This window comes from Eulemur rufifrons, chromosome 6, assembly GCF_041146395.1.
Source record: "Eulemur rufifrons isolate Redbay chromosome 6, OSU_ERuf_1, whole genome shotgun sequence".
NCBI lineage: Eukaryota > Metazoa > Chordata > Mammalia > Primates > Lemuridae > Eulemur > Eulemur rufifrons.
The window spans coordinates 94,961,400-94,979,702 of NC_090988.1; the positions used below are offsets into that span (position 1 = coordinate 94,961,400).

The window sequence follows — 18,303 nt, forward strand, 5'->3', positions numbered from 1 at the left end:
AACAAGCATTCCCCTAGTTCAAGGGGTCACCGCTTACAAAATACTTTTGAGGCCATTTTCTGCTGTAAGCGTCACAACAGCCTATGAAGTGGGCAGGCCCCCGGCCCCCATTTTGCAGTGGAGAAAAGCCAGTGCAAACCCAGGGCGGAGCAGGTGGCGGGCAGCAGAGCCGAACCCAGCCAGCAGGCCTGCCTCGCGGGGCCTCTGCACCCTCAGCTAGGAGTAAGGTCCTGCAGGCCACTTCCACACCCGAAAGCGGCCGCGGGACACAACCTCCACCAGCAGATATGCAGCCCCCAGGGGCCAGGGGCACCCGGGGCCAGGGCTGAGGCTGGGGGCAGAGAGCACAGGCCCCTCCAGCCCTTCCAAGAAGAGATGCTCAGAGCCAGAGCCCTGGGGGTCCCCGCAGCCTCCTGGCTGGCGTGGGGGCTTGGGGACCTTTGGGCCCTGGGGCGAACCTGGGGTGCTAGCGACAGGCCAGGGCTTCCCACAGCCCAGCCTACCTGGGGCTCATCCGCAGGGGGTGGGGAGGCTCTGACCACTGCAGTTTAAAGTCCAGTCTGCCACTTGCCAGCTGGGTGACCCTGGACAAGTTCTATAAGCATCAGTTTCCTCATCTGTAAATTCGGAATAGTAATAGTCCCTCACAGAGGCTTACAAAGATGAAATAAATTAATGCATATAGAGCTTCAGTGCAATGCCTGGCATTGGTATAGTAGTGCCCACTAAACGTTCGTGATAACAACAACAGTTAGTATTATTATTACCAGCGTCGGCAAGACACAAGGAGAGACAGGACCCGGGAGGGAGGAGAGTCTTGCCAGAGGCCCGCCCAGCCCTTGACCTCCCTCCTTCTTCATTCATTCATTCATTCATTCATCTACACATATTTATTGAGCATCTAATGCGTGTCCAGCTCTGTGCAAAGCACGAGGGACATAGCAGTGACCAAGACAGGAATCCCTGCCCTCATGGGTCTGCCCAGCTAACAGTGGAGACCCGTTACAGAACACCCGCGATACTCACAGATTTTGAAATCCCGGGACAAGTGCAGTGGAGGGCACCACTGGCTGAGGCACAATGCAGTGTGCACTAGAAGGGTGGCCCCTTGGCTGGGCAGGCAGGGTGGGCCTGTCTAAGGAGGTGACCTCTCAACTGAGACCCAAAGGATGGGAGGAGCCAGCCAGGCAGAGAAAAAGGGAAAGGTGTCCCAGGCAGAGGGGGCGACAAGGGCAAAGGCAGCAGGGAAGGAAGGGCCGAGAGGGGCTGGGCGTCCACAGTAGAGGAGGGAGGGGCTCCAGCTCCAAGCAGGCGCCAGGCCCACTGTCCGGGCTGCCGAGCTGAGGCCCTGGTTGGCTCTGCGCACAAAGGATCAGGCTCCTTGCAGACCCACAGCTCCCTGTCCCCAGCAAGGAATGGAGGGACCTGGAGGCCCAGGGGCTGGCACTGGTCTTTCTGTCACTATTCGGCTCCACCAGTTCAGAGAGGTCTTCCCTGCAGTGACCAGGGAGAGAATTCAGCTCAACCTGACAGAAGTGATTGAGCATCTACTTGTGCGTGTGTATGTGTGTGTGCTGTGTGTGCTTGTGTGCACACATGTGCAGCCCTGCAGAGGGGCCTTTGGAGCAATGCAGACCTAGGTTTGATTTCTACTTGGCCACCCACAAATGACAAGAACATCTGTCGGAGCCTCAGTCTTCTCAGAGGCTCATAGCTGCGCCCACCTCAAAGGATAATTGTGATCATTACATCAGATTCATTCAGAGAGCAAGGATTTATTGAGCACCTGCTGTGTGCCAGGCACTGGTATAAGTGCTGGGGACATAGCAGTGAACTGTTTGACACAGCAGTCACAAATCCTTGTCCCGGTAGATCTGGGTAGTCGTGGTGCAACAGGGAGACAGACAAGAGACAACTAAGCTGGTGCTAGAAAGTCACAAGAGGCGTGGGGACAGACAGAGGAGAGCCGGGACAGGGGGCGCCGGGGCTGTGCGGTATCCAGGGAGGGTTCAGTGGGCCTCATGAGAAGACAGTGTTTGAGCCAGTACCTGAAGCACGTGAGTGAGGCCACCGTGCGGGACCGGGCGGGGAGCACTGCAGGTGGAGGCCCAGTGGAGAGAAATGGCGGCCACACGGGCCACAGAGGCCTCCGTGAGGACTTGGGCTTTTTCTCCCACGCACTGGAGAGCCACACAGGAGCAGGGGTGAGTAGAGGAGACACCATAACTCTCACCTCTCCAGCTCCTCACGCCCTTATCTCGACCCTGGGCCAGATGTGTTTGGGAATTCAGTTTTCAGATTGTACAAAGTAATATCCTGTAGCTACTGCGTGTTTATAACATGCACGATGAGGTCTGGGGCCATGCCCCACAATCACACGCATTCCTGTTTCTGCAGTGAAACATATGAGTTAGCACACTCAGACGGACCCGTGAAGACAGCTAACACCCTCCCGCCAAATGCACGAGAAAAGACTTTGGGATGTTGGATTTTGATTGCAGATAGGAGATTGTGAGCCTGGATCACTTCCTCTATAACTGCCACCATCACCATTATTGTCACCATCATCATCATGTCCGGTTAGGGGCTTGACTCTCATGGTTCCCACAGGGACCCAGTGTTCCCTTCTCTCTGGGGGCACAGAGGGACAGATGCCAAAGGAGCAGGATAAGAAGTGGGTGGTGGCAGTCAGCAGAGATGACAAAGGTCCTATGCACCACCACAGACTCCCACGGAGGCATCGGAGGGAGCCCCCCGGCCTCAGTTTCCCCCATTTGTACCATGGGGCAAGCAGGCTCTGGATTATCCCAGTGGCTGACTCCCAGGGGGCCCTGTCAGGTGAGGCAGGCAGGGTTTCTGTCCTGCATGCACCACCAGCTAGTTGTGTGAACTTGGGCACGTCACTCAGCTTCTCTGAACCTCAATTTCCTGATCTGAAAATGGTCCCTTCGTCACAGGGCTATGGGTGGAAAGAACAAGCCCTCATGCATAAGGGAGCTTTGGAGTATGTGACGCTCTGAACAAAAACAAAGCCTTGTCACTGTGACAGCAGAGACACCATACATGGCACGAAACTCATGCAAATTCCATTAGACACACCAGGCCGCCGGGGAGGGAGAGAATAACAATTTAAACAGCAAAGGCCACTCGCCCACCATGCTCTGTCTGCTGCCTGGTGCGGGCCCGGGTGAGCGAAAGTAAAGACCCGAATGGGCGGTTCCTTCCGGCCGGCTCCATTCCCCAGGCCTCCCTGGCTTAAACCCAGTGGGGTTCCATGTGTGTTTTGCACATAAAAGGCTCCTCATCATAAACCGGCCACTGCGTCTGGGGTTCAGCCCAAGAAACAGGACTTTGGCCCTGTGATCTCTGTTCGCCCGAAGCCCTGACACAGCTGCACGTTAGACATGGCTGCGCTGACGACTGCGACTTCAGAACAGCGGCGTTTCTGACCTTCCAAGTCAGCGAAAGTAGAGGATTCGAGGAAGGAAAAGCCAGAGTCCTCCCCAAAAAGACAGGCAGACACATTGCGCTTGACGTAGGTAGCTGGCTGTGGTTATGAAGAGGGTTATGGGCTGACAGAGGGCATCTCTTTTTATGGAAAAAAGGGAACACCTGACTTCCAAACCAAGCTAAATCGGTCCGCAGGTTTCTTATCTGTGAAACAGGCTGGCGGCAGCCTCCCTCATTTGAGGCTTCAGGGAAGAAATGGGGTCTTCTGTGGAAACCCTCACCCTGGGGTCTGCACAGGGCAGGAGCACTGTCATTGTCACTGTTATTGGTAATGTCACAGCCCTTCCCTGTGTCCCCAGGTGCCCACTGGCCCTTAAGCAGGCCACGCCCTTGCCCTCCATTCCCCAGCGTGTAGGGGCTTCGAATGCAAATGCCAAAGGGTCCAGGCAGGACGTAGGAGTGAGTCTGAGACAGAGGTCGGGAGTATGGGGTCTGAGGCCGGCCGGCTCGGCTGGATTCCTGGGTGAGTGCTCGCCCCTGCACGGGGCAGCGGCCTCATCATCTGTAAAATGGAACCGATCGTGCAGGTCCACAAACGATCATCTGCAATTCCAAAACCCAAAAAGCATTTGTAAATTTCTGGCAAACGCATCTAGTGCAGATCCTGACCTGAACAAATGGGAGACTATTTATAATCTCGATGCATCCCACTGAGTGTGAAATTCATACGTTTTGCTGCAGAGACTGTCGTGTGTTTGAAGCCAGGGCTCTCCAGACACATGGCGATGGTAGGATGCCACCGAGGCGTTGGCAAAACAGAAGGCACGGGCCACAGCCACTGCCTGGGGCTGGCGGTGATGCAGCCAGCGTGCCCAGCGTGTCTTGTTTCTCAAAAACATCTGGATCTTACGATCTGTTTAAAAAGCAAAGAAAAATAACAAGAAACATTTTCGCAAAGTTGGCTCGAAATTTTTTAAACACTATATAGAGCAAACAAAACTTCCCCATGGTGGGATGCGGCCCATGGGATGCCGAGCTAAGGGCCCAAGTCAGGTTCTTCCTGAACGCTGTGGGGCGAGAGGAGGGGGGAGGTAGCGGAGGAGGCTATAAGGGTCTCGGAGCTGCTTTCAGGAACTCAGCTAATCCCCACCAAGACCTCAGGCGGGCAGGGTCAAAGCAACCGGGGCTTGAGGAAAGTGATAAAGCCTTCCAACTCTCTCTGGCTTTTTTTATATGTAGACTGTTTTGGTTGGGGGCGGGGGGTCTTGCTCTGTTACCCTGGCTAAAGTGCAGTGGTGCAATCATAGCTCACTATAACCTCAAACTCCTGGGCTCAAGTGATCCTCCTGTCTCGGCCTCCCGAGTAGCTGGGACTACAGTTGTGCACCACCACACCCAGTTAATTTTTTAATTTTTTTATAGATATGGGGGGTTTCATCATGTTGCCCAAGCCGGTCTCAAACTCCTGGCCTCAAGCGATCTTCCCACCTCGGCCTCCCAAAGTGCTGGGGTTACAGGCGTGAGCCGCTGAGCCCAGCCTCTTTGGCATTTTTGGCCTTGAGTTTTGCCTGGGCCTGCGCAGTCCAAGTTGTAAATTGCGGGAGCTCCAAGGGGACGCTGGCGGGGGAAGGAAGGGCCTCCGGAGAATTTTCATTCCCAGCCCCAGCTGCTCGGGGTCTAGGTGTGGATGGCAGATGAGGAAACGGCACGATGCTTGCAGGTCCCAAGGATTCTGCTCACAATCTGGCAGCCGCAGAGCACTGGGCCTCAGGCTGCGGGGGTTCCAGGAAGCCCAGGGCGGGGGTGAGTGGTAGCCCGTAGGGCGTCAGGGGGCCCCTGGTACAGGCTGCAGGGTTCAGGGGAAGGATGGTGTGGGTCTGAGCCCGGTGAGAAGCAGCTGAAAGAATGAAAATAGGCCGTGGCACTCGTTCATGGACAGGTAGAAAGAACAAAGACCGGAAGCCTCCCAGTCCAGCGTGGAGCTCACTGTCCTCCTCTGCCCGCCCTCCACCGGCTGCTGGGATACATCAGGGAACTAAAGATGGCAGATCATAGAACCAAGTTTCATTTGTTCTGCATAGTTTTTAAAATTTGAACCAGGAGGAAGGTGAGGGATAGAGGAATCTAACTTCCTTACTTTACAGACGAGGAAACCGAGCCCAGAAAGGTTGAGTGACTTGCCAAGGTCACACAGCAAGTTCATGGCTAAGTCTTCCCCCAGCATATCTCACTGACTGGACAGAACCCTGGGTTCGTTCCCTCTGGCCAGGGTTGCACGCTAGGGACATGCGGGAATCGGTGAAACACAGGGCAGGACGCCGCAGGCTTCCCACTGAAGGGAAGGGAGGCAGCTTGGCCGGGCCGGCAAAGCACAGACTTGGTGCCAGGAAGCCAGGGCAGAGTCCCGGCCGCAGCGCTCACTAGCTGCCTGGACAAGTCATTGAACCTCTCGGTTTCCTCACCTATAAACTGGGGACCAAAATAATAATACCTGCTTCATAGCGGTGGGGTGAGGATCGAGAGAGTCACCGTATATAAACAGGCCTGGAAGAGTGAAAGCTGTAAAAGCGGTGATGACAGTGATGACGATGGTCACAGGGGAGAAGGGAGGAAACGCAGCAGTCTGAGGACCAGACAGGTGCCCAGAGGGAGGTCTCGCCCTGGAGTGCACAGACACCTTTTCTCAGCAAAGCATTTCTTTTTTAGAATTTCACTTTTTCAGAATTTCTCCAGCTTGTTCAGTCTTTCCTGGGCATGACCTGGGCTGTTCTGTGTAGGATCTGCAAGGATGGTCAGGCCCAGTCCCTGCCCCCAGGGGGTCTGGGTCGTGCTCACCTCTGTGTCTCCAAACGTGGCACTTTGGAGGAGCAACTGGGTGGCCGAGAGCAGAGAATATGGGTTTTGAAGTCAGACTCATGGTTTGAGTCCAGGTCCTGCCACTTGCAAGACATACCAGCCTGGACAGGACACATGTATATACCTGTTAACATTCGTAGAATTGTGCACTAAACAAAAATCGATTTCACTGAGTGTTCATTTAAAAAGTAAAGTTTTTTTAAAAGAAAAAAAATGATGGTTGCAACCCACTGAATTGAATTCATGATCACTTAGGGGTTCCAAGCTATAGCATGGAAATCCCTGGCCCTGAACCCTGTGACAGTGGGGTCGGGGAGGCAGAAAGGGCCATTGCTCAAGCTGCGGGTATGAGCCGGGCAGAAGGGAGAGGGTGGGAGGCTTCACTTCCTGACCTTTGTCTCTCCTTTCTGCAGTCACTTCCTGCCTCGGAGGGCCCAGCTGGGACGACCCAGGTAAGGAAGAGCCACATGGAGGGAGGCCTGGGGCAGGGGGAGAGTGGGGCTGCAGTTCCATCAGGCCATAGGGGGACCTTCTGATTAAGAAGCCATCGCCTCCGCCAGAGTGAAGCCCACCACACACACCGACACACACATGTGCACATTTAAGATGCCCACATGTGGGTGCATGTCCTCCCTGGCCACAAAGCACCAACAAATGCTGGTTCTCATGATCATTTTTATCACTAGGCACAGAAAACATACCAGCCCATAAAGGCATCTTGCAAAGCCCTGTTTCCTCCCCAGTTCTGTGTTTGGTTCCATAGTCGAAGCCATTTGCAGCTGAGGCTGCAGAGAGGAGCTGGGCCAGATTGTAAAGTGTGTTGAATGTCCAGCATTAAAGGCCAGTATTTCCCAAATAGAGTTCCATGGAATGTGTTGGAAAAAGGGCAGGCAACACCTCATCTCCCACTGGGGGCTGACAGTGTACCCGGGCCTAGTAAAGGCTCTGAGAGGTCCTACAGCAAAGAAATATGTTAAACCATTTTTAACCCAGCAGTTCCCACACTCATTTCACCACAGATCTCTCTTTTTTGCATTGAATGGACAGCAATGCGCTAAATGTGTCTGTGGAAGAATGTGGCTGGAGAGTCTCACAAAGCCACGGTGCAGCCAGAGGGGGCCGCAGGGCCCTTGGCAGGCCCTGAGCTGGGACCTGGATCCTGCACTCAAGTCCTAGCTCCAAGCTCTAGCAAGTTGCTTGACTTTCCTGAGCCCCGATTTTCCCACCTATGAAATGGGAATAAAATCTCTTTCCTGGTGAAGCTGTAATGTGTCAACTCGCTGGGCAGGAAGCCGAGAAGTGTTCTGCCAAAGTTAGGTGTCGAGACGAGCTCGCTTTGCCTCTCACTGGCCAAGTGACATTGGCAAGCCCTGGCCCTGCACTTTGGCCCCAAAGTGTCCTCATCTAAAGAAAAAGACAGCCTGACCGTGGTTCCCAACCAGGGAAAGCTCCACCGCAGAATCACCTGGAAGAGTCGTCTACATTTTTAAAAAATTCTTGTATAGGTGGCACGTTCATCTGGCTCAAAAATTTAAAAATATGAAAAGATCCACAGTGAAGAGTCTCACTTCCGTCTCTGCCCCCCAACTGCTCCCCACCACCCTAACACCCCAGGTAGTGACCACTTTTATTTGCTCCCTGCGTTTTCTTCCAAAAGCTCTTTATGCAAATACGTGCACAGACGTATATACGTATATTTTCCCCTTGTGGAGCTTTATAAAATCGCACAAGCCACATGCCCATGACCCAGCGCCACTCCCAGGTATTTACCCAAGAGCAGTGGAAACGTGTGCCCACACAGAGACCTGTGTCTGAATGTTTGTGGCAGCTTTATTTAGAGTAGTCAAAAAACCTGAAAACAAACCAAATGGTGAATGGACAACAATTGTGGCATATCCATACGATGAAATATCCAGCAGCAAAAAAGAATGAATCACTTATACATGCAGCAACATGGATAAATCTCCAATACATGCTGAATGAAAGAAGTCAAACCAAAAAAAAAAAAAAAACATGCTGTATGATTCCAGATGGTTCCATTCATATGACATTGCAAAATAGGCAAAACTAATCTCTAGTGACAGAAAGCAGATCGGTGGTTGCCTGAGGCTGCATTCGGGGAAATTAGCTGTAAAGGGGCAGGAGAGAACTTTCTATTAAATAGGTGGTGGAAACGTTCCATGTCTAGATTACAGTGGTGGTTACGTGCATTTGTCAAATTCCATTGAACGGGTATCCTTCATGTGAGTACATTGCACTGTATGGAAATTGTACCTCGATAAAATTGATTTTGAAAGTTAAAAAAAAGACGTCAGGCCCTATCCCAGACCTACTGATACAGAATTCCCAGGAGCGGGCAATGGTGTGGACGGTAGGTGCTGAGAACACCTTGCCCCTGCTCCAAGTTGCCTCCGGCTCTGACACCTGGAGTCCCACCCTCCTGGGTCCAGCTAAGAGCCGCCTGGGTCAGGACCACCCCAGCCTGGGCTTCTGGAAAGTGCCTGTGGGGCCAGAGGAGACAGAGCTCACAAGGCAGCGAGGGGGCAGGAGGGGACCTCGCTGAGCCATGGGGGGGCCGCTGTGGACAGCCCTTCCCAGCCTGACCCCCTTCTCTGACCCTCAGATTTCCAGGGGAGGCTAACCGGCTCCAACTCGCGGTGCCAGGGCCTGCTGGAAGTCCAGTTCAGGGGCCTGTGGCGCACGGTTTGCAGCCAGAGCTGGGGCCGGACACGAGACCGCCGGGAGGATGCCAGCCAGGCCTTGAAAGTCTGCCAGAAGCTGCACTGTGGGGAGGCCTTGAACCTGGGCTTCCTGCCTCACTTCAACAAATTCCAGAACCCGATCACCTGCCAAGGACACGTGGGGTCCTTCTCCAACTGCAGTTTGGCAAACCGGTGCCACCCTCTGAGCCTCATCTGCTTAGGTGGGTAACCAGCCAGCCACGCGGCACCCCTGGCCTGGGCACCGGCTCCGAGGAGCCGGCCCAGGGCCTGCATCTGCGGCCCGAGCAGGCTGGTGGAAGTGGTGAAGGGTCCCCAGGTGATAACCAGCCCCCAAGACACATACGCTGGTGGGGGGCCTGCTGGGCGCGGCAGCTGTCTGGTAGGATGGAAAAGGAGGACCTGGTTCTGCCAGTTGCTAACTTCAGCATCCCCTCTCTGAACCTGCATTGTCCCATGTGTAAAACGGGGTGGTACTGCCCACCTCCCGGGAGGCTTAGAGACAACGTGTGCATCAAGTGGACTTAAAGTGGCAAGGGGTACCTATGTCACAAGCACCTGGTTTGTCTCAGCACAGCCAGCTGCCCCCAGCCGCATCCCCTTCCTCCCTTCCCCGTCCTCCCTCCTCCTGCCATTCCCTCTCCCAGAGTCCCCCTCATCGTGTCATTGCAGAGCCGCAGACGACCACTCCTCTACCCACAAGCCCCCCGCCCATAACGACGCCAGAGCCCACAGGTAAGAGGGTTCTGACCTTCATGCGGTCAGAGTTAGCAAATGAAAACCCGGGATGCCCGGTTACGTTTGAATGTCAGCTAAACGTGGAAATTTCTAGTATAAGTGTGTCATGTGCAATATTAGGGACCTCACCACCCCCCAAGGCCAACCGTCAGTCAGCATTTGTCTGTGGGTTGGGGCCAGACAGCAGAGAGTGCCGCGAGCTTGCCGCACGAGGCCCGGGCACTCAGGCCGGCCCCCGGCCCTGCTCTCTCTTCTCCCAGCTCCTCCCAGGCTGCAGCTGGTGGCAGGGCCCCGGGGCCTGCGCTGTGCCGGCGTGGTGGAGTTCTACAGCGGCAGCCTGGGTGGCACCATCGGCTATGAGGCCCAGGACAGCATCCAGAGCCTGGGAAGCCTCCTGTGCCCAGCCCTCCAGTGCGGTTCCTTCTTGAAGCATCTGCCAGAGGCCGAGGCGACCAGAGCACCAGACCTAGGAGAGCTCTGGGAACACAGGCCCTTGCCGATTCGGTGGAAGATCCAGAACTCGAGCTGTGCCTCCCTGGAACAGTGCTTCAGGAAAGTGCAGCCCCAGGAGGGTGGCCAAGCTCTTGCGATCGTCTGCTCGGGTGAGTGAGGCCTGGCCAAGCCCCCGGCACCTCCTGCTGCCCCGGGAGTGGGCACAGCCAGTGCATCCCCACAGGGCCAGGGAACACATTTCCTGAAAAGCCCTGCGTGCCGCGCAGGGTACGAGGCACTGTGCAGAACACAAGGGAGGCTGAGGCCTGGTCCTTGGCCTCTAGGAGGTGGGACAGAGTGGCGGGGGGAGGACACATGCACACCCAATGCCCTGGGAGTCTCCACAGAGCAACGCCAGCCAAAGCCAAGGGAACCGCTGGCTCGGCTGCCGCATGGGTGGCTCGGCTGCATGCAGGGCCCCAGCAGAAGGCAAGGTCTCCTTGTGGGTTTGGGGAGGAAAAGAGAAAAGGGTTTGTAGGCGGGAACTGTGGCTTGTGCCAAAGACGGAGCACTTGGAGGGGCGGGCCTTGCAGGAGGGGGGTTTGTAGATCCTGAGAGTTGAGGTTGCAGCGATGGTGAGAGGTGGGAGGTCCCTGAGACCTGGGGATCGGAGCCCAGGAGGGCTCTCTGCAGAGGGCCCCGAGCCACAGAGGGCCCTGAGCCATGGCGACAGGCGAGAAAATGGTGATGGTGTGACCGAGGGGAGGAGGCAGCTGCGACTGAGTCCGTGAGACCCCCAAGGGGCCAAACCAGGATTGATCGGGGAAATCAAAGGCCTCAAAACAAGGAAGGCCAGTCAGAGCCCGGCTCCAGAGGCAGCAGGTCCTGGCCCCGGAGTGTTCCGGGGGAGGCCAGACGGTACTTCCCAGGAGCTTGCTTGGTGCCACGGACCATTCCAGGGCATTTTTATTAACACATTTTCACAGTGACCTCAGGAGGTGGCTGTTATTGTTACCCCTTTTTGCAGATGACGAAGGTGAGGCTCAGAGAGGTCAAACATCTTGCCCAGTAGCCTAGAGCACTGGCTGGGATGTCCGCTCAAGCAGTGTCGCTCCGGAGCCCGTGGTCTAAGCCTTAGCTATGCACGGTGTGCTGGTGCCGGACCAGCAGTGGCACCTGGGAGCTGGTCAGAAATGCAGCCTCTCAGGCCCCGCCCCAGACTTTGCGAATCAGAATCCACAGTTCAGCAAGGTCCCCGGCGACTCGAGTGCACAGATCTAGGCGGCACTGCTCTGGGCCCCTTGGTATCCTGCACGCAGGGCCGCCCCACACCACTGGATACACGGTGCCAATTAGTAAACCGCTGCCCCTCCGCGCACAGGCAGCCCCCGAGGGTCTCCGGGCCCCACGAGGGGAGCACGGGTGGCTCTCAGCCCCACTCGCCCTCAGCTAGGATCCTCCTGCAGGCTACACGGGCAAAACCATACCCTGGGTTCTTGCCTTTGAAGCTGCTTCTAAATAGATACACTAGGGCTTTGAAGGGGGATGTTGCTATGGAAACTGGCCAAAGCTGGTGAGATCACAGCTCGCTCTAAACTGAGCCTGCGTGGGCCTCCGCTCTGGACTCTCAGCTCCCAGCAACGAATGTGAGTCTCTGGCGGGCCGGTGTGCTGAAAGCCTGGCCCTCAGGGTGCACGGCCCGGGCAGCGGGCTTCCTCGGTTCTGTCCCGCTGTGAACCACCAGGACTCAGAGCAGGAGGTCTTGCCCTTCCCTGGGCCTCAGTTTCCCTCTTCTGAAAAGCCCTCCTTCTTGCCAAGGGGCAGCAGGAGAGTGAGCAGACGGTGTCAAGAGGGAAGCAGGCCCAGGTGGAGCCCATTTCCCACGCTCTTCTCTTGCCCCACCTGGCACGGGGCCAGCTCCCTGCTGGTGGCTGCCAACCGGCATTGCCACACTGCCAGCCTCTTTACAGAAAGTGCCCGTGCGGCTGCGTCTCAGGATGGTGCCAGCAGCTGCCCAGAGGCACCAGGGGCAGAGCTTGGTCAGGGGAAGAGCCAGAGACGATTCTAGAAGGAAGGAAGGACAGAGAGGAAGGTGGCCTGTCCTGGTGGTCCCACACAGTGTCTCCACCCTGCCAGGGCCCTCTTTCGCCGGGGGCATGGGCCGCAGGGACCAGCACTGAGGCTCAGGGCCATACCTGCTCCCTCACCTCCCATTGCTTCCCTCCCAGATTTCCAGCCCAAGGTGCAGAGCCGCCTGGTGGGGGGCAGTGGCGTGTGCGAAGGCAGCGTGGAGGTGCGCCAGGGCACGCAGTGGGCAGCCCTGTGCGACAGCTCTGTGGCCAAGGGCATGGCGCGGTGGGAGGAGGTGTGCCAGGAGCAGCAGTGTGGCAGTGTCAACTCCTATCACGTCCTGGACACCGGCAAGAAGACCTCCTGGGGGTTTTCCTGTTCCCAGGAGAAGCTGTCCCAGTGCCACGAGCTTTGGGAGAAAAAATCCTACTGCAAGAGGGTGTTTGTTGCATGTGAGTTGGCCCCGGCCCGCGGCGGGTGGAGGGCAGTTCCGAACGTTCCCTCTAGGACCGGCCAGGGTGCATGTCTCTCAAGGAAGGCCCAGGAGCTAGACAGAGAGCCCCAGGGCCCTAGAGAAGGAGGGAGAGAGGAACGTGGGGAAGTGGGAGCAAGAGACAGACAGCAATGAACATGTACGGGTAAGGAGAGGGCACAGCAACAGGCAGGTCAGCTGACGGGAGGCGGAACTCTCCCTTCCACGCTCCAGGACGGAAGGTAGAAAATCAAGGGTAGACGGTACCTATTCGCTACATGAATGGTAACTGAACACAGATAAAAGAGAGATGGACGGACGGGTGGATAAACAGAGGGCTGCCCGGCCACTGGCATGCGATTGTATATTGATTGGTTTTGATGGTGTAAGACAGCAAATGGTAGAGTTAGTTCATAACGAGGGCGGCAAGTGACAGCTAGAGGATCAATTGTTAGATGATAAATGGTGGATGGATGAATGGGTAGCAGAGACTTCTAGCAATGGAGGGGCAGCCAGACAGGTGACTGCCTTCCACACAGGCCTGGGGAGCTCCCGGGAGGAGCAAGGGTGGCTGGGGGCAGCCGGCAGCCAGCAGCTTCCCTGGGGTGGGCAGTTTCCATTCCCCAGGGCTAGAACTGACCCGGCTCCTCCCCTCCCCCAGGCCAGGATCCAAACCCCAGGGGCCCGGCGGCCGGCACCGTGGTGAGCATCATCCTGGCCCTGCTGCTCCTGGCGGTGCTGCTGGTGGTGTTCGGCCCCCTGGCCTACAAGAAGCTGGTGAAGAAATGTAGGTGCCGGTGCCCCACGCGGCTCTGTGCCCACGTGCAGAGATGAGGGGCCGCACAGGAACCCTGGGGAGAGGGGTCCCGCCTCGAGAGGGCTGGGCTGAGGGCACCTCTGCTGCACCCCCCATGCCCCCTCCTCCCCACTGGCCTTTTCCTGCCCAAAGTAGCAGGAAGTCAGGGAAATCATAATCACTGATTTGCCCATATCTGGGGCCCAGTGAGACCTGTTCCAGGCCAGAGAGGGTGTGGCCATTCCCTAGGCTGCGGCTGCCCACAGTGTCATCGGCAGGGCCTCTGACGGCAGCGGAGGCGGCCCAGGCCCGGCACCACCACTTGCCAGCTGCCAGCGATGCTGACTGGGCCACTTCCTCTCTCTGAGCCTGTTTCCTCATCTACCAAACTGGCAGTTGTGCACCTTGTGAAGGCAGAGGTTGCCCCTGCCTTGCAGAACTCGGGAGAATATTATTCAGAGACAACGAAGTGAGATCAGAGAGGCTGGGAACAGAAAGCCCAGAGCGGGGCAGGGTTGTGTGCCCAGCGCCTGCCCAGGTCTGGTTCTGAACACCTGTGGTTGATTCTCCAGGGGACCCAGCCACCTCTGCACCCTCCTCGGCTGGGTTCCCCGCCCGGGGAAGTCAGAAAACTGAGGCCCCGAGAACCCAGCAGCCCGGGCCTCAGCAGCACCCACACCCCGTCCTTCCCTCCCGTGCCCTGCCCCGCCCCCACCTCCCCCACGTCCCCCACCTGCCCCACCTGCCCTGACGCGCCTTTCCTGTCTGTTGCCCAGTCCGCCAGAAGAAGCAACGCCAGTGGATTGGCCCCACGGGAATGAACCAGAACAGTAAGTGTCCCCAGAGGCAGGAGCCTCCCTTGGCCCCACGATAGAGGCCACAGGGGCAGAGACAAGGTTCTCTGCTGACCACAGACAAAGCCCGTGGCTACTTGAGGCCTGTGATCTCCACGGTGCTCGTCTAAGGTGTGACTGTGACAAAGAGATGTCCCCACACTGGGGAAAGCTGAGGCTTCTTGATGGGGCAGATGGCTGAGTGGTTTCTACCACGGAAGCCTCAGAGACCATGTGTCCCCTCTGTCTCTTGCCTCGTCTCTGGGGCCCCCGGGGGCCTTCGCCTCCATCGGCACATTCCCCAACATGGTGGCCAATAGCTGTCAAAAGGTTGCACTCACAGAAGAGGACTCCATGATCAAACAGATCTGGAAAACCATGAGTTAAGCAAAGCTAAACACGGCTCATTATTTCAGGACTTATCAGAATCTCAACGGGCCTTTTTGTGCTGTTCATCTGCAACTCAGGGAGACACTAAGAAAGGTTGCCAAGCTAGTTTTATCATGGAACAACTCAGGGACAGCTTTAGAACATTCTGGTGCAGCCAGCCCCACCCCACCCCTGGTCTTCGTCCTCTCTCCTGGCCACTGCCCGAGCCACCCTAGTGGCTGGAGCCATATCCCACCTCCTGCCACCCATTCCACATTCTTCCCCCTTCACAAGTTCAAGCTGGGTGCAGTGGCTCAGGGAGGCCCAGGGAGGAGGATCACTTGAGCCCAGGAATTTGAGACCAGTCTGAGCAACACAGCAAGACTCCATCTCTACAAAAAGTTTAAAACTTAGCCGGGCAGTTGCCTGAGCCCAGGAGTCTGAGTCTGCAGTGAGCGATGACGATGCCATTGCACTCTAGCCCAGGCAACAGAGCGAGGCCCTGTCTCAAAAAAAAAAAAAAAGGCTCTGTGTTGTTCAGTTTTTTTTATAATCTAAAGGCCCTCAGCTCCTGAAGGGCAGGGAGCCTGTGCGCCCTGTCACTTCTGCTCCGGTCTCCTGCTTGGTAAATGCTTGATGAACCACCGGCCGATGGAAGGATTGCCGGCCTGCCCAAGGCTGCTCTGAGAGTCTGCCGCTGGCCCTGCCGGCACGAACCTCCCCAGGGAGAAAGGAGAGGGGGATGTGACGATGGGGCTCTGGGTGCCTTCGCCCTTGCCCCCGGGACATAAAGGGAACAGGAAATTAAATTTCTGAAGTTCTGGGCACCTGTTGGGGAAGGAGGAAGAGGACAGAGCAGCGAGTCTAATGACGCTGTCTCCTGCATCCACGCAGTGTCTTTCCACCGCAACCACACGGCCACCGTCCGGTCCCAGGTTGAGAACCCCATGGCCTCCCACGTGGATAACGAATACAGCCAGCCGCCCAGGAACTCCTACGTGTCCGCTTACCCAGGTAAGCACCAGGGAGCTCCCAGGCAGGCAGGCAGAGCTGGAGCAGCCCGGCCAAGACACGTCATGTGATGCCGTGAAGGTCATGTGACGGCCCAAAGAGAGAAGGGAGGCCCCAGGGCACGGGGGATCAAACTGCCTGCTAGACAGCAGGTCACAGCAGGGGCGGGAGGGATATACAGCTGTCAGAGGCCTCAGCTGTCCGCTCCTCTGGAGAGAAGAATGCACTCAGACGCCATTAACCCCAGCCTTGCTGCGACCTAATGGGCCCGCTTCCCTGCAGGGCCCTGAGAAGCCTGGCAAATGAGGCCCCTTGGATCCCCCCGAGCCAGAAGAGAGCCATTAAGTGGGCTGCAAAGGCCTGGGCCCCAGGGAGCCTAGAGTTCAGCATCATTAGTGAACGTTTGGCTGATTTGATCAAAACAGATACCAGGCTGTCACTGGCTGTTAGAGCCCCTCTGATCTTCCGACCCACTGTTGGGGGCGGCTCTGTGTAGCCTGGCGGGACAAGCCCCCTGCAAGCCCTCTGCAAACGGCCTCCTTTCTTTCCCCAGCTCTGGAAGGGGCCCTGCGTCGCTCCTCCACCCAGCCCGACAACTCCTCCGACAGTGACTATGACCTGCACGGGGCTCAGAGGCTGTGAAAGGTGAGCCCGTCTCCAGCCTGACTCCCGGCACCAGGGGTCCCACAGACCTTGAGCCCATAAGCACCAGCCACTCGGCGCCTCGCTTTGTCCCCACCCGCCCTTACATGAACAGGGGACCCTGAGCGACTTGGGTGATGGGAGTTGATTTGGCAATTAAAGCAGAGGAATCGTGGACCTCAAAAATCCTCTTGTAGACTCCACCCGGAAGACCACGCAGACAGAGCCCCTAAGAGTTCTATGATGGAGTAACGCCCCGCAGCGATGCCAGCCTACAGCATGGAGAAGCCCCTGACGCAGGACAGCCGCTGTCCCTGAGATGGAGCCCAGGGCGTGGGGCCTGTCCCCATCTCCCTGAATGACCTCCCAGTGTCTTCCTCTGACACGTTTCCTTCCCACCCCACAGAACTGGGAGCCGGGAACAAAAAACCAAGAGCCAGACCTATTTGTCCTGAGAAAACTCTGCATGCACCACTTGGAAATGACACCCCGATTTCTATGCCCAGACAGAACGTGGACAGAGGCCAGGGTGCCTTTAGGTGCTGCTGCCCTGCAGGGGCAGGCTGGCTCTTACACCCCACTGGCCCCTGGCCCCCGCGGGGACCACCATGACCGACAGCTCGGGCGGCCACTCCAAGTGAGGAAGCTGGGGTGGGCAGAGCCCAGAAACAAGCAGCCTTCCACGTAGAGACTCGGGGGTGTCCAGAAGGGGGTCCCTTTCCTAACCCTGTGTGCGGGGGAGCAGCAGGCCAGCAGAACCCAGCTCCGCCCTTGACTCCGACCCTGATAAGGGATGACAAGGAAGCTCACACCTGGGCTCGTGCATTTTTAATATATTCTTTGTAAATAATGCTTTTTGTACTTCCTGGGAATGTTCTGGCCTCTTCTGTCCATGGTCTACCCCTGTGGATCCCTCTGGGGAAACCTCCCGGGGGAGCTCTGCGGCCGGCAAGGTCAGGGGCTGCGGCCCCGAGCACAGTGACAGCGTCTGCGAGCCAGGGGCTGTGTGGGCACCAGGTTCACAGGGCCGCCCACCCACCCACAGCCGCACCCCACGCCGTCCACCCTGTGACCCCCCTGCACCCCTCACCCACAGATGCCTTCCGCACCAGAGCAGGGACCGCTGGCCGTCAAACTCACGAGGCACAGGTGCCACCCCAAGGCCCCGTGCAGAGGGGGCACCTAGTAAATCCTGACCAATTCGGTTTTTTATTTCACTTTAGCAGGCCCAACTTCAGGTAGTTACAGCCAATCACAGCTAACCTTCTAACCAAGAGCCTCGGTTTCCTTAACTACAAGTGAGAGGAGGGCATCTACCTAGTGAGAAAAGAAAAATAGCCCAGAGCAGTGTGAGGTATGCAAAGTTTATCAGGCCCAGAGAGACACACACACACACACACACACACACACGGGCGCAATTGTGGGAAGGCATTTTCTTCCTGACTGGCTGCCTCACCCATTATCTTTGAGTTCCTGGAATTTGTGATACAAAGTAGATCTGATCAACAGCTTATGTCATTTTAACATAATTCTTGCCAAACAGTTTAGGAACTGCCTCTTCTTTTCCTTTAAAAACTGAATTTATACTTCCGGGTTGCAGTCCTCAAGCTTGGCCCGAACTCTCTACCAGTTTTGCCTCAGCGTCTTTTTAGGTGGACACTAGGAAGCTCGGGAGCGGCACAGAGGGAGGGGCTGTGCCAGGACCACCAAGGCTTCGGGCACCAGGCAGCCCCTCAGGACGCAGCAGCGTGATTCGGCACTGGATCTACTGGGAGTGCAGATGTCAATGGGCCAAGCCACAGAAGCCAGTTCTAGAAGAGCAAAAGGGAGTTACTGCAGATATGGGAGGGGGGGACTTAAGGGGACACCAGCATGCCAGAGAGTCTGGTGGCACTCTGCCCCCAGCACCCCCAA

The 18,303-nt window shown here is 56.8% G+C and overlaps 1 protein-coding gene across 1 annotated transcript in view; it reads left to right on the forward strand.

Annotated features, from left to right (window-relative positions):
- The window catches only part of CD5 (CD5 molecule), a 28,932-nt gene extending 12,082 nt beyond the window's left edge, over positions 1 to 16,850 (forward strand). Inside the window, exons 5-13 of the mRNA XM_069470652.1 lie at positions 8,930 to 9,229; positions 9,699 to 9,761; positions 10,025 to 10,366; positions 12,425 to 12,718; positions 13,400 to 13,525; positions 14,311 to 14,364; positions 15,631 to 15,750; positions 16,301 to 16,392; positions 16,796 to 16,850. Coding sequence (XP_069326753.1) covers positions 8,930 to 9,229; positions 9,699 to 9,761; positions 10,025 to 10,366; positions 12,425 to 12,718; positions 13,400 to 13,525; positions 14,311 to 14,364; positions 15,631 to 15,750; positions 16,301 to 16,389 — 1,388 coding nt within the window. The 3' untranslated portion in view covers positions 16,390 to 16,392; positions 16,796 to 16,850. The remainder of the gene's footprint in view (positions 1 to 8,929; positions 9,230 to 9,698; positions 9,762 to 10,024; positions 10,367 to 12,424; positions 12,719 to 13,399; positions 13,526 to 14,310; positions 14,365 to 15,630; positions 15,751 to 16,300; positions 16,393 to 16,795) is intronic.
- The last annotated feature ends 1,453 nt before the right edge of the window (positions 16,851 to 18,303 follow it).